The sequence below is a fragment of the Eretmochelys imbricata genome, chromosome 4, assembly GCF_965152235.1.
Source record: "Eretmochelys imbricata isolate rEreImb1 chromosome 4, rEreImb1.hap1, whole genome shotgun sequence".
Classification (NCBI taxonomy): Eukaryota; Metazoa; Chordata; order Testudines; family Cheloniidae; genus Eretmochelys; species Eretmochelys imbricata.
In genome coordinates, this window is record NC_135575.1 from 23,880,887 (window position 1) to 23,896,487 (window position 15,601).

At 44.8% G+C, this 15,601-nt stretch overlaps 1 protein-coding gene across 2 annotated transcripts in view; it reads right to left on the reverse strand.

Moving 5' to 3' along the window:
* Nucleotides 1-15,601, reverse strand: part of FAM13A (family with sequence similarity 13 member A) — a 188,753-nt gene that overhangs the window by 73,384 nt on the left and 99,768 nt on the right. The window contains exon 1 of one of the 2 annotated variants that reach the window (XM_077815022.1): nt 2,727-2,983. The exons of the other annotated variant lie outside the window; for it this stretch is intronic. Coding sequence (XP_077671148.1) covers nt 2,727-2,755 — 29 coding nt within the window. The 5' untranslated portion in view covers nt 2,756-2,983. Of the gene's footprint in view, nt 1-2,726; nt 2,984-15,601 lie in introns of those variants that run through there. 2 annotated transcript variants of the gene reach the window in all.

Here is a 15,601-nt window from a genome sequence, read left to right on the forward strand (position 1 = left end):
CTTGATTAGAGCTGGGCAAATTTTTCAGCTGAAACTTTCTTTGCCGAAAAAAGCAGATTTGGGTCAACCAAAACATTTTGCCAACGTGTGTCTATTTTGCCAAAATGAAAACAAAACAAAACAAAAACAAAAATTCAGAAGTACTGAATGATATTTCATGTACAAAATGAAATATTTTGATTTTTCGGGCTAGATTCAGATATAGATCAGAGACCAACAGTTGTGGACATGGCATAAACACATCACAGAAAGATGGTCTGGGTCCCCAAGACCTTACAGTCTATTTTGTGCTTATGAGCCCTGGTCCATGATGCAGAGGTTCATCCACACAGATATCACTGCAGGATTCAGGCCAAAATTTAGTGGTTGCTGGGAAGATATTTGTTTTCTGAAAAGGGAGAAGGGGACTGAAGCTCATTGCACAAGTGCTTTCATTTGCTGGTCTGTGGAGTAGCACTTGGAAGTTGTCACTAGTCTGCCTAGCCAATGGGAGCAGTGCACCCAGGAATCTAAGGCTCTGTCTTCACTGCCGAAAAAAATACGTTTTACCACAGGATACCGTAACACACATCAGCTCTCCATCTGTAAAGTATTAATGGTGCCAAGGCACTGCACTTTTATCATTAAGTAAACTAAGCAAGGTCAACACCGGGTCCCTTGTCTCCGCTACAAAAGGTAAGGCACAGGATCGGAAAGGCACAGTGATTCCTCTGTAAACCCCACCACCACCTTTTTTGCAGTGAAAACACAGTGTAGGAAGAAAGGAGATTTTACGTTAGGAAGTTTTAGGATGAAAGAATTGTGTGGTGGAGAGAATGATGTTGTAGGGTGCCCGCAGGACTTTATGTGCATCTGTCTAGAGATTAAGGGAATTTAGGGGGTGTAGAAACCAAGGAGATACAATATTCATGTGTCTATTCTAAACTGTTACTTTAAAATAGGAAACCCAAATGATTCTACACCATGTGCACAGTTTCATCACCGATTAAGAATTTTAAAAAAGCTTCCTTTCTTAATCAACTGCATTATTGTTCAAACACATTGCATTTCTAATTGCTCTCAAGTTAAATCATTTCAACTAACAGAAACAAGGAGCATAGTCAAGACAGCCCTGTGAATAAGAGCTACTTTCCCCAGAAGAGCACACATTTACAGTCAAGAGGCTGCTGCAGAGAACACAGTAACAGCCACTGGTTCTGACGGCAGAGAGACAGTATCTTGGAATTGAAATCATCACAGTGAATACTTGATCCTGTAAGGCACAGACAGTACTTCTGTTTCTCTGCAGACATCCACATGAAGGCCTCTTGACTGCATCACTGCAAAACAGAGCTCCCCCACATCTGCCTACAGAGCTGATTCTCCATGTTCCACAGTACATTGCGTCCAGGAGCAGGGCAATATGGTTTGGACATCAAATTCAATTCCTATTTATCATTGCAAGGAAAATACAGCAACTTTAGAGAAGCTGTTAACAACGCTAACTCCTTAGAACAATGCTGAAAAAGCACGGATCAATCACTTACTGCATTCACTGGTCTTTAGTTTAGCATGAAGGTGAATATTCACCATATTTTATTGAAGAGGAAAGGAAACACACCATTTAGAAAATTAAAACACCAGCCAGCAAAAATATTAATGACATAATCAAGGGACTGATTACATTTCCCCCTTAATTGGTTACATATTTCCATTTTAAGAGCCCAGTTGCAGTTTACCCTACAGTGTTTTAGCACAGACACACATCAGCAGTTGTTTCTAAGGAGCTGTGTGTCCAGGTGCTATGAAAAGAGAACAGTCCAGTGAAAACCCCAGCTTTTCCTGTTTCTAAGGCAACTACAAAGGAGGATTACACCTGACATGTATCTGGATGAAAGTATTCAGAGGATCAGGGCATCTCTAGTTGTGTTCTGTCAGTCCAGCTGTTAATTCTTCATTACTGCACAACAGCTATACATTACAGGAAAGGGATGGGAACTCCCTGTCCATCAATAGGAGAGAAATTTACAACAGCAAAAAGGGCTTTTAAGCACTCAAATCCCATTGAAAGTTATTTGGGCATCTAAATCTCTTCGCACCCTTTCAAAATACCCATCTGTGTCATCATGGTAGGCTCCCTGGAAAGGAATGGGGTCATGTTTGTACTAAGCACTGAAATCAGGGGTGCTGGAACAATTTTTATAGTGGGGGTGCTAAGACCCATTGAACCAAACTGTAAACCCTGGGTATAAGGGAAACCACTGCAAGCCAGGGGGTGCTGCAGCATTTCCCACACCCTTAGTTCCAGCACTTATGACTGAATCCTTCACACAGAAAACAAAGCAAAGATGTGGCTCATATGCTCCAAAGAATTGGTAAAGAGATGGTCAGACACATCCTGTAAACCTGCCTCAGGAACTCTAGAAATTCAGCTATTTGCTATAAAGAATAGGCAAGACATGTTTGAGGTGGAGGAGATTAAGGAGGCAAGTCTAGTATTTTTACATTGAGGCTAATCAGGAATAAGATGAACTTTTAAACAACTACACAAGTCTCACGCAGCAATGAAAAAAAAAATCATATCCTGTAAACTGTTAGAAAGAAGTCATCCATACATAATATACAGTGCTATTACAATGTACAAGTGCTACTGCCATGGCATCACTCCAACCCTGTTAATGATTAATGTCTACATGAATCTAAATAATAGCTAGTAAAAAAAACAAAACAAAACAACAGCAATATACCTTTGCAGAGGCATGATTTCACAAGCCATTCCTGAAATGAAAGTTTATATTGGTAACATACAACTGTTTCTTCCCCCAACAGGTTTTTCTCTGCAGCGGAGATCTTCTCACACTAGTGCATTCCTATTTCCTAGCCACAAGAGAGAGGCGCAGGATTAATACTGCAATACGCGACACAGAGAAAACTCACTGGAGGAGAATACAGCAAGCTACTTCCACTCTGGGAAGCTAGCTCCCAAGTACCCTCTCCAAACTTCTGCAAGTAAAAGTAATGCGGTCTGATCTGCTGCTGCAGTACTCCTTGACCTTTTGTTCCAGAGAAGCAGCTGAAGCGTCCAGCCAATCAGGCATCGCAGCTGCAACAGTTCTGTCTGCCTACCTCCTCCTCTTCTGTGGGCTTGCCAGCCTGGTAACTGGAAACTTTCCCCCACAACGATTCCACTGCTGAGGCTGACAATCAGAGGACACGGCAACCAATGGCTGCTCCTGAGAAAAACACACGCAGCCTCTTAGGGAGACAAAAGGTTCCAGCAAGGAACTGCATTGGCACGAGGAAGTAATTGCTAGTCCGCCAGACGAAGATCACCAGGAAGATTAAAAACACAACACGGGTATCAGCAGCAGCAAGATTTTTGCTTTTTAAATTGACGTGACGACGTGAAAAGGCACAACAGGTCCCTCTAGGGGGAAGCATCCTACGTGATCCCTGTGCATGCCATGCCTGCTTGCATTTCCTGTCGATATTTGTTTTCACCCTGCTGCAGGCATGTCTTCTGCAGATTGCAGTCCTGACTCCAGACCTATGACATCACGTCAGGCACGTAGCTCTCGCTTCTTGCGGGGAGGACAGGAACAGAACATCCTTTGATGCAACTGTGTCCTGCTCTTAATAGACAAAGCCCTGCCACATACACACAATCAATGAATGTCAAACCCAAGTACGCTGGGAAAACAACTGGTTTTCTAATGACGAAGGGATTGGATGGGTCCTGAGTCACAATGGAAAAAGAAAAAAATGCATAGCTTTGGGGATTTAAACAGCCATAAAGTCACAGACATGATCCAAGGGAGATCAGAATCCAGTTGTCCTGAAAATGCAACTTACGGCTGTTGAGCCATTAAGTGAAAGAGATCTTTTTCTTTCCAGTGAATTTTGTGCAAGTCAAAAGTGCCAGGCTGAAAGCTCTGGGGACTGAAATCTGTTTGTCCTCAGAACAGGAAAAAACACGGGAATCAGCAGCACTTCAGTTATTATTTAACTATATACAGCACCTAACACAAAGAGCCCTAATTTCAGTTAGTGTCTCTCGGTGCTACCACAAGGCAAATAATTAATAATAATGTTAATGTAGTGCATAGAGGCCAACCAGGTTAGGCCCTCTTAGTCTACAGCAGAAAGGATGCTATACCAGCAAACCCTCCTAGTCTACATGCAGCTTATACTTGCAAAAGGGTGCTTTTGCTGGTATAGCTTATAATGGTTTCCCGAAAGAAATCAGCTACAGTGGCAGAAGTACTTTTAAACTGGTATAATTTCATCTACACTAAAGCTTTTGCCAGTATAGAAATGTCATTTTAAAAAAAATCACCCCTGAATCGACACAACTGTACTGGCATAAATTGCTAGCACAGATCCCAACCTTAGAGGCTACTGGAAATGCGACATACCTAAGCAAGATGCCAAACTTATATCCTTTGTATTTACAGCACAGATACAATTTCATGAAACAGTGAGCAAAGCCTCTTGCCTAATTCACCATAACTTAACTAGAAGTTTATTTGTGTTTCAAAAATGTCATGAGTGACTAAGAAACACTTGTTTCAGAGTAGCAGCCGTGTTAGTCTGTATTCGCAAAAAGAAAAGGAGTACTTGTGGCACCTTAGAGACTAACAAATTTATTTGAGCATAAGCTTTCGTGAGCTACAGCTCACTTCATCGATGTGCATCCGAAAGCTCACGAAAGCTTATGCTCAAATAAATTTGTTAGTCTCCAAGGTGCCACAAGTCCTCCTTTTCTTTTTAAGAAACATTGAAAATACAATGACCTATTCCAGCCATGTGCACAGGTCCATGGTGGAGCTGTGTGTCCTAGTGAATTGGACTAATGGTATAAGACTGAGGGCTTGGCTACACTTGCGAGTTACGGTGCAGTAAAGGAGCCCCGGGCACACTAGCTCACTCCCCATCCACACTGGCAAGGCACGTACAGCGCTCTGTCTCCGCGGCTACAGCGCTGCTGGTCCTGCACCTCAGCGAGTGGAATAACGTTTGCTGTGCCCCCGCTGGAGCGCCGCGGCCTCACTGTGGACGCCCTGGTCTGTTAGTGGGCTCTGATCGGCCTCCAAAAGCGTCCCACAATGCCTGTGCTAGCCACTCTGGTCATCACTTTAAACTCTACTGCCCTGCCCTCAGGTGACCAACCGTCAGACCTACCATTTAAATTCTCTGGGAATTTTGAAAATCCCCTTCCTGTTTGCTCAGCCAGGCGTGGAGTGCTCTAAGCAAATCTTTCCAAGTGACCATGCCTCCACGCGCCAGGAGATCCACAGTATGGAGCAATGGCGAGGTGCTGGACTCCCTCAGTGTTTAGGGGAGGAAGGTGTCCAGTCCCAGCTGCGCTCCAGCCGTAGGAATTACGATACCTTCGGGCAGATATCAAGGGGTCTGATGGAAAGGGGCCATGACTGCAGTGCAGGGTTAAAGTGAAGGAGCTGCAGAATGCCTAGAGCAAAGCCCGCAAGGCAAAAAGCCGCTCCGGTGCTGCCCCTGCAACCTGCTGTTTCTACAAAGAGCTGGACGCGATACTTGGGGCCGACTCCACCTCCACTCCGAGGACCACCATGGACACTTCAAAGCCCAGTTCAACAAGGCAAGAGGAGGAGGAGGAGGAGGGGCAGCAGCAAAGCGGGAGCGAGGGTGCTCCGGCGGAGGAAGACACCCCGGAATCCCTAGAGGCATGCAGCCAGGAGCTGTTCTCAAGCCAGGAGGAAGGTAGCCAGTCACGGTGGCCGGTGCTTGGGGGAAGGATAAACACCAGAGGAGGTTCCCGGTAAGCGGCTTTTATTTTGGGAAGGAAGTTATTCGGTGCGGGCTCTTGGGGTGAGGAGAGTTAGGGCTGCATGCATGCCTAGGTGCGGAATAGGGCATTGACGTGCTCTCTCACATCACGGTAATCGGCCTCAGTGATCTCTTCAAAGGTCTCAGCAAGAACTTGGGCAATGCACTTGCGCAGGTTTCTCGGGAGACCCACTGTGTTTCTTTTCCCAGTCAGGCTAATTTGTCTGTGCCCCTGTGCCATGAGGGGCGGGGGGACCATTGCTGCACACAGGCGCGCTGCATATGGGCCACGGAAGAAGCCGCATTGCAGAAGACGACCCTCCCTTGCTTCCCAGGTCACCCTCAGCAGCGAGATAGCTTCCAGGATGAACTGCTGTGGAAAATGTGGGGACAGTGTTCAGTATAGGGGCCCCCTGCCGCTGTTGGCTCTCCCCAAGGCACAGAAACCCAGAGGACAGTATAGCTGTAAAACCATCAGTCACACTTGACCCTGTGCTTACTCACACTTTTGGGGCTCCCGTGTGTTATGTGCGCTCGCTTTGGGACAGGCAAATTATGCTATTGTGTAGACTGTGCTTGCTCTTGAGTACAGGGGAATCATTGCTCTGTCTGGCGTGAACAATGCTGCCTCTGTTAAGTGTTGCATTTTGCCTTTACAGATGCAACCTTGAGATCTCAGCTGTCTGTGTTATCAACGGCCGAGAGGCTGCAAAGAATCAGGAGGAGGCCATGTAGAAGCAAAGAGGACATGCTGCATGAAGTCATGCAGAATTCAACTAATGAAAACAAAAAAGTGCAGAAGTGGCGGGAGAGTGAAAGGAGGGTCCTCCAGCAGAATGCAGATTGCTGGCACCAAAGCACAGAGCGGCTGATAAGCATCATGGAGTGCCAAGCAGACTCGATCCAGGCGCTTGTAACCAGGCAGGCAGAGCACTACCACCCCCGCCCTCCCCCGCAGCCCTTGTCCCCAAACTCTTTCCATTGTGCCACCACATCACCTCCAAACCACTTTCCCCAACATCCGGGTTCTTACCGCCACCTGCTGCCTCCAACACCCATAGCTTCACCATCCAGCCCTGAAAACTATGACCCTTACACACTGCACTCAACCCCCATCACCATGCAGTGTAGCCATCCTGAAGTGCAGCACGCATTGCACAGCACTCCAGACAGGACATACACAAATCTGTGATTGTACCGTTCCCCACCCCACCTCACCCCCTTGCCCTTTGTGATTCCCAAGCAGTTGTGTTGTTTTTCTTTTCAATAAACTGATTTTTTGGCTTTGAAAACATCTTTATTATTGCATAACGTAAAAGAAACCTTAGCCCAGGAAAGCAACAGGCACTGCAAGTCAGTGTAGCATACGTAGAAAACACAGATTCCTACCGCACTTCACTCCTGTGCAGGGCACCACACCAGACATTTCTGTTGGCTTTCAGCCTCAAATTTCTCCCTCAAGGCATCCCTAATTCTTGCAGCCCTGCACTGTGCCCCTCTAATAGCCCTGCTCTCTGGCTGTTCAAATTCAGCCTCCAGGTGTTGAACCTCCGAGTTCCATGCCTGAGTGAATCTTTCACCCTTCCCTTCACAAATGTTATGGAGGGTACAGCACGCAGATATAACCACAAGAATGCTGTTATCGGCCAGGTCCAGCTTCCCATACAAAGAGCGCCAGCGAGCCTTTAAGCAAGCAAACTCGTGTCATATGCGTTACTCGAGTTGATATCATCGTTGGAGTCCTCGCTGTCACTTTGAATCTTGAGGAATAACTTGACTGCCAAACGTGACGTGCTGGTGAGACTCGTCAGCATATTCCTCAGCAGTTCAGGCTCCATTCCCACAGAGCGAAAGGGAAGACAGAGCACGCAGTACAAAAACTGTTGAAAGATGGTGCCAAATGTGAACGGAAGCAAAGGGAATGCTGGGATGCAAACCGATGTATCAAGGGGCATTGGGACAGGACCCAGAATGCCCCGCACTCCCCACCCCCTTCCCACAAGCCACAGGGCCAGAACGGGAAGAGGTGGTCTGTGGGATAGCTGCCCACAATGCACCGCTCCCAATGCCACTGGTGTGGCCACATTTGCAGCACCTGCAGTGTGTTTGCAGCTGTCAGTGTGGACAGACTGCAGCACTTTCCCTACTGTGCTGTACGAAGGTGGGTTTAACTCACAGCGCTCTACATCTGCAAGTGTCGCCATGCCCTGAGATTACAACCAAACTGCCTCCCTTTGACACCGACTAGCTGCAAAGGGATTCTCAAGGAATTACTGCTATCCTCAGCAATGTGTACCAATGTTTCTAAAGGCATTTCGAATGCACCAGCCCGAAGTGATCTCTTTAAACCTTAATAATAATAAATCATCATCATCATCATTTATTATTTGTATTGTGGTAGTGCCAAGGAGTCCCTGTCATGGACCAGGGCCCCACTGTGCTAGGCGCTGTACAAACACAACAAAAACATGGTCCCTGCCCCAAAGAGCATAAGCTTTAATGCCAGAAATCAGTCTCTTAAGAAAAAGGGGCCAAATTGAAACCTAGTATACACAAGCACAACTCTAGTAACTTCAACAGAGTTGCATCAGGTTTGAATCTGGCCCAGTAGCTTTTTCTAATGTAAACACCCTTCAGTGTTCAAAAATTATATAGAAAAAGCATCAAAATAACTGAATCTTTGCGATAAATTGAGCAGATAAATATTCTCATTACTTGTACATTTTTTCTAATATTTTACTGTATATACAGTGACTGCCATTGATATCAAAAAGATCCTAAAGTGCTTTAGTAATTAGACACATCTCTGAAATGCAGCCATCTCTGATGCTGAGGGTAAAAGGCACACATCACACTACACAAAAGTGCAAGGAGTGAAATTCTCATCAAGTACACAGCATACACTCCATACTCTTATGAAAAATACCACGAGATCTTTTACACACACACCCACACACACCCCCTTCATTTAAGGAATCTCTCTCTAGCCTGACTCGTGTGTTCTACTTTACTACTTCTATCCTGGTTTTAAAATCCATGTATCAGGATAGACGTATTCAATACCAGGGAACGAACAGAACAGGGCAATCATCAAGTGGTCCATCCCCTGTCATCTAGTCCTAGCATATGGCAGTCAGAGGCCGAGGGACAACCCAGAGCACGGGGTTGCAGATTTGATTTCTCCTCTCCAACCACACAGAGGATCTGAGTCATAGGCGCCAACTCTGTGGGAGCTCCCCTGGCTTCCCTCAGTGCCTTCCGCCCCCCGGTGGCCCTGCTGATCAATTCCTCCCCTGTCCTTCTCAGTGCCTCCTGCAGCCACGGAACAGCTGTTCTGTGGTATGCAGGACGTGCTGGGAGAGAGGGGAAGGAGCGGGGACAGGTCACGCTTGGGGGAGGGAAGAGGCAGGGCGAGGTTGGGGCCTTGGGGGAAGAGGCGGGTGGGGATAGGGCTTGAGGAAGGGGTGGAATGGGGGCGGGAAGAGGCGGGGTGGGTGAGTGGGGGAGTCTTGGAAGAAGGGGTGGAGTGGGGTGGGGTGGAGTGGGCTGAGGAGGGGGTAGGGCAGAAATTGAGAACCCCCCCAGTAGAGGAAGTTGGCACCTATGATCTGAGTAAATCTGTTTTAACAAGGAGATTATATTATTAATAATACTTTATATGGATTTTGTTTTATTTACATCTTGGGCTCTTCAAGACAGTGACTGACTCTTACTCTGGGTATATACAAGGCCCAGTGCAATGGAGCCTCAATCTCAGCTGGCGCCCCTTGCCACGAGCGTAATGCAAATAAATAATAAATAGTTTACACGGTATTCAACAATACAAAGCCAGGCTCTATACAGTGGAGGAGAATAGACAGGAACTGCACATTTCAAATGGTACAAGGAAAGTGCACTGAAGCAACAGCACAGGTTAGTTTTACTGATGTTCCCAATATGCCCCTTCTGACTTGGTCTGCCAACTTTCCAATTTCTTAAGATTGGACACTACACCCTCCCACCCATTGCTTGATCCCCCCCTGCCCTACTCCCTGCTGGTTCCAGTCTCTCCCCCCCTCTCAGGACTTTCCTGTGCCCTGCAGAGTCAGGCTTGGAGCTGACCCAGAGCCTGCTTGCCTGCCTAGTCAGGAGTTGCAGGTAGGAGGTGGCCCTGGCTGAGAAGGGGCTGGTATGGGTTGACTACCCGGTGCCCGCCCCACGGTGCTCTGGCCCCTCCCAATCCCCAGGCCAGGCTGGCAGGGGGCAGGCTGGTGGTGGCATTTGCAGGCAGCAATCCTCCTGTTTCAGTGCCCTTACAAGTGGTAACTGGACCTTTGGTGTCCGGTCAGTACTTTTGACCGGACACCTTACAGGTCCCCCTTCGACCGGACTTTCTGGTCGAAAACTGGGCACCTGGCAATCCTACTTCTGATGCCCTCAAAATCTGCTGCCTCCACATACTCTGGCGCTGCTGCCAATGGCAACCTAAAACCCTGACCCCTCGATCTTCATGTTCCAAGATGAGGAAAGCTGGGGGGGAAAATAAGCTGGGACCACCAATGGTGGGATGCGTCGGGTCACTAACCAGTTGTTCTAGGACACTGGGGTCTTGGAAAACAAATTCTCTGATACCTGGAACATGATCCTGCATTCAAGGGACACTGAGGCAGGCATGTAGAGAGTTTCTGGCATCCCCGCATTACCCACTGGCCAACAATTCCCAGGAAATGAGCAATGACTTTGCTGCCACATCTAAAATAAATAAATAAAAAAACCACTGTGCAGCAAAAGTTATTCCTTGGAAATGGATGATTTTGCTTGTTGGATAGGGATTAAAGGAAGGGATAAATAGTGCTCTGGATAATGCCCTTGGTCATTCCCATTTAGGAGCTAAAATTCTAGTGATCTATGGGCTGGTTCTAACACAGTGGTTCCAACCCCATCTTGTAACCCTGATTTAATATCAAAAAGAAAAGGAGTACTTGTGGCACCTTAGAGACTAACCAATTTATTTGAGCATGAGCTTTCGTGAGCTACAGCTCACTTCATCGGACGCATACCGTGGAAACTGCAGCAGACTTTATAACACACAGAGATCATGAAACAATACCTCCTCCCACCCCACTGTCCTGCTGGTAATAGCTTATCTAAAGTGATCATCAAGTTGGGCCATTTCCAGCACAAATCCAGATTTTCTCACCCTCCACCCCCCACACAACATTGACAGCATTGGCCTAAAGAGACATTAAGGCCCAGAGGAGCCAGACACAGACTCAGGGGAAGCTATGGCCAGAGTCTGTTAACTACATGTTTAAAGCTTCCATGTGGATGTAGATCATATGAATTAGTCATGAGCAGTCAGATCCTTTGAGAACCAAAAGACCCCCAGGGATTAGCACAGGTTTGCCAGACATCAGACAAGGATGCCTAAAATCTACACCTCCTGGTCCCTCACAGCAGGAGAAGGAAGAGTTTGCATTGAAAAAACAAAACAGAACAAAAACAATGGACAGTCCTGCAGACACACAGGAGCAGGGGGTGTGTCATGGAAACACATAAAAGAGGCTAATAAACTGAGAAGTGGCTCTGCTTTAGTGTGTTAAGCTGTTTGTTTTATGCTTGCTACTATTGACAGGCTCACTGGAAGGTCACTAGCAATGCTTCTGTAGATTGTTTCAGATGTAGTGCTCTGTGGCGTAACAATCACACCCATGCACATTATAAAGTGGTTCTGGTTTTTAAAAAAAGAGCAGCAGTGCTGACATAGGCTTCTCTGCCCTTTCAGATCCTGGGTGTTATTATTGACCTTTCTCTCAAGTAAGTGACTATTTGCAACACACAAACCTCCATGGTTTCCTGTTAAATTAAATGTGTTTTTATTTATCTAAAACCAAGCACAAGATAAGAGGAAGATTTACATAATCTTATATATAAAATTGCTCTTGATCTTAAAAAACCCTTGCATAGTATAGTTTCCTGACTTGATATTAAATGCACCTGATATTTATCAGGCAGTGCTCTATTTTTCATATAAAACAGCAATTACTGCCATATGATGTTTCTATAAATCCAGGTACAGTAGAACCTCAGAGTTATAAACGCCAGAGTTACGAACTGACCCATCAATGACACATCTCATTTGGAACTGGAGATGGCAATCAGGCAGCAGCAGAGACAAACGAACAAAAGTAAATACAGGACAGTACTGTGTTAAATGTAAACTACTAAATACATAAAGGGAAAGCAGCATTTTTCTTCTGCATAGTAAAGTTTCAAAGCTTTCAAAGTTTCAAAGTCAATGTTCAGCTGTAAGCTTTTGAAAGAACACCCATAACATTTTGTTCAGAGTCACAAACAACCTCCGTTCCTGAGGTGTTCAGAACTCTGATGTTCTACTGTATTGCCAACAGAATGCTAAATCAGCTTTAAAAAAAAAAAAAAAAATCAGCTCCCACATTTAACTCAAAGTCTATTGATTGCAGAGAATTTTCAGATGAAAGGGGAGGTGATAATTACCAAAAGATTAACTTGGAAATTTGCATCAGAAGAGGACCATTCCTGGCATTATTCTAAAATAAGTTGTAGGGCTCAGGCGAGTATGCTTAAAGCTCCCTACAGAGCCACCACTTCAAACTCAGCTTCACCCTCTTTGTGCCTTTTCCCCATGGTGTTTCCCTTCAAGGGGCCTTCACTTCCTGCACCCCTTCCCTCAGCTGAATCTTTAACATTTCTAAAATGCTAAGTCTGCGGCAAGGTATCATGGCTCCTGTTTCCCCACACGTTCGCTGGCACGAAACTTTAATGCCCATTAAGTGCAGAGAGATCAAAGATAGAGAAACCTAACTTTTGGCCTTTTGCTAGAAGCCCTGTTTTCCCAACGCTTTAATTATTTCTGGAGTAAAGGCAGCTTTAAGAATCAAATGGTGTAGACATTGGAAAATGTGAGAAAGAGTCAAAAAAGAGTCAAGTTGCAGTGGGGGAGGTTTAGGTTGGATATTAGGAAAAACTTTTTCACTAGGAGGGTGGTGAAACACTGGAATGCGTTACCTAGGGAGGTGGCAGAATCTCCTTCCTTAGAAGTTTTTAAGGTCAGGCTTGACAAAGCCCTGGCTGGGATGATTTAATTGGGGATTGGTCCTGCTTTGAGCGGGGGGTTGGACTAGATGACCTCCTGAGGTCCCTTCCAACCCTGATATTCTATGATTCTACTCTATGGGACTGAGGTCAGCCATGTCTATGGCTAGGACTATCTGCTATTCAAACTGGGGTAAGTCACACCAGTGCAAACCTGCATTGACACTGGTGCAGTGCATCACTGGGGATTTTATCCCATTACTACGTTTGTGTAGCTACACCAGTGCAAAATTCCCTTATCCTTGATCTCGCAGCACGAGTCATTTCTCACTATACACTATGCAGACCAGGAACACTTTATGTCACAAACCAAAAACCTCTGCTTGTTGATATTTCATATTGGAGATATCTATTTCTATAGATGTATAGGTATATATATATATATATATATATATATATATATATATACACATACACACACACACACACACACACACACACACACCTATACATCTATATATATCTCCCTCCTTTTACAGTAGCTACCTGTAATAGTAATATCAGATTGGACAATGCATATTTAATTTGAAGTCATTTCACTATCTTAAATGTAGCAGAGATTTTTTTCGGTCTCCCAATCATACTTTTAAATTATGCTCCCACACAATTGAGGCTAGTTATCACATGTAAAACTTGAGCAACACACAAGTTTTGTTGTTGTTGATTGTTGTCTGTACTTGTTAAATCTGTTTCCAAGACTAAACGAAATAAAGTCTCTTATGCATGTTTTAATCTCTCTATCAAATTTCTATTGCTTAAGCTGGCAAAAACTAATTTGCCTGCAGTGGGAGTACATTTCACAAGCTGTGTGCTTATCATGGGATAAATGGCATCACCACCTCAAGAGAACATCAGCTCAAGGTTTATCCCTACCATATATCAGGAAGGACTCAGAGTGGAATCAACCATCATTCTTACATGAGAGGCAAAATGGCCTAGTGGACAGAGCTTTGGCATGGGAGAACTTGGGTTCTATTTCCACTAGCCTGGTGGATCGACTTGGGCAAGTCATGTCACCTCTCCAAAGCTCAGTTTCTCATCTATAAAATGGGGATAATACTCTCCTCCTTTGTAAGCACTTTGAGAACGACTGCTGAAAAGATATAAGAGCTAGGCATTGTTATTATGCAACCCCTACTCTCATACACAAAGGTGTGTGCGCTTGCATAGAAAGAGTATAGGCACGATAGAAATTAGCTAGTTTGGGCAGGGACAGGGCCTTCTTTTGTACCTATACTGCTCTTAGCATATTGTATGCGCTAGCAGAAATAAACAACAAAAAATGAGTGAAAAAAGTAAAAGTGTCTGAGGCCAAAATATTTCAACTGGGTTACTTAAAACTAGGCATCTAAATCCATATCGGCACCCAAATTTGAACAACTTACACTCATAATCTTCTATCAAGGTTTCTTTAAAAAAAAAAAAAAAAGACACCGGCTGAGACAAATAATCTCAGCTTCCCAAAAATCAACATTTAGAGGCTGAACATAAGGATTTGGACAGAAAGCATCATGGCAATCATTATTATACTGTTGCTTTCTCCTCTTTCCTTACTTTAAACACTTTACTGCATCGTAAGTATTTTCCCCAGAGTATGAAAAGAGACAAGAGACCAGGAACTGTGAACAGCACAGAAGTAGGAGGTTGAGGAAATAACTGATCTACTTAATGGATTTTATAAGGATGCATCCGATGCAGTGAGCTGTAGCTCACAAAAGCTTATGCTCAAATAAATTGGTTAGTCTCTAAGGTGCCACAAGTCCTCCTTTTCTTTTTGCGGACGCAAACTAACACGGCTGCTACTCTGAAACCTGTCTTTATAAGGATTGTGGCGGTGTCTGCCACTTGAAAAGCAGTATAGCATTTATCCAGTGCCTCCCTTCACTGTGATACACACATAAGATACCCACTGAAAAAATAAGATCCTGACTGTTCTGATGAAACTTTCAGTTAAAGCTAAAGATCAGTTCTGTGCCTCTTAAACACTGCTTTAATATTTAGTAAATTATGTATCAGAGTAACAGCCGTGTTAGTCTGTATTCGCAAAAAGAAAAGGAGTACTTGTGGCACCTTAGAGACTAACCAATTTATTTGAGCATGAGCTTTCGTGAGCTACAGCTCACTTCATCAGATGCATACCGTGGAAACTGCAGCAGACTTTATATATACACAGAGAATATGAAACAATACCTCCTCCCACCCCACTGTCCTGCTGGTAATAGCTTATCTAAAGTAATCATCAGGTTAGGCCATTTCCAGCACACATCCAGGTTTTCTCACCCTCCACCCCCCCACAAGAGTGAATTTGTGTGGGGGGGTGGAGGGTGAGAAAACCTGGATTTGTGCTGGAAATGGCCTAACCTGATGATTACTTTAGATAAGCTATTACCAGCAGGACAGTGGGGTGGGAGGAGGTATTGTTTCATATTCTCTGTGTATATATAAAGTCTGTTGCAGTTTCCACGGTATGCATCTGATGAAGTGAGCTGTAGCTCACGAAAGCTCATGCTCAAATAAATTGGTTAGTCTCTAAGGTGCCACAAGTACTCCTTTTCTTTTTAGTAAATTATGTAGTAGCTTCTCCTTTTCGGACACATCACATGTGAAGCAGTGATATAAGCACCTCCTAATCAGATGCCTGATGGAAGTCTGATGTATGTTACAAGGAAAAGAAAATATCTAAACAACTTAAAAAAATAACCCA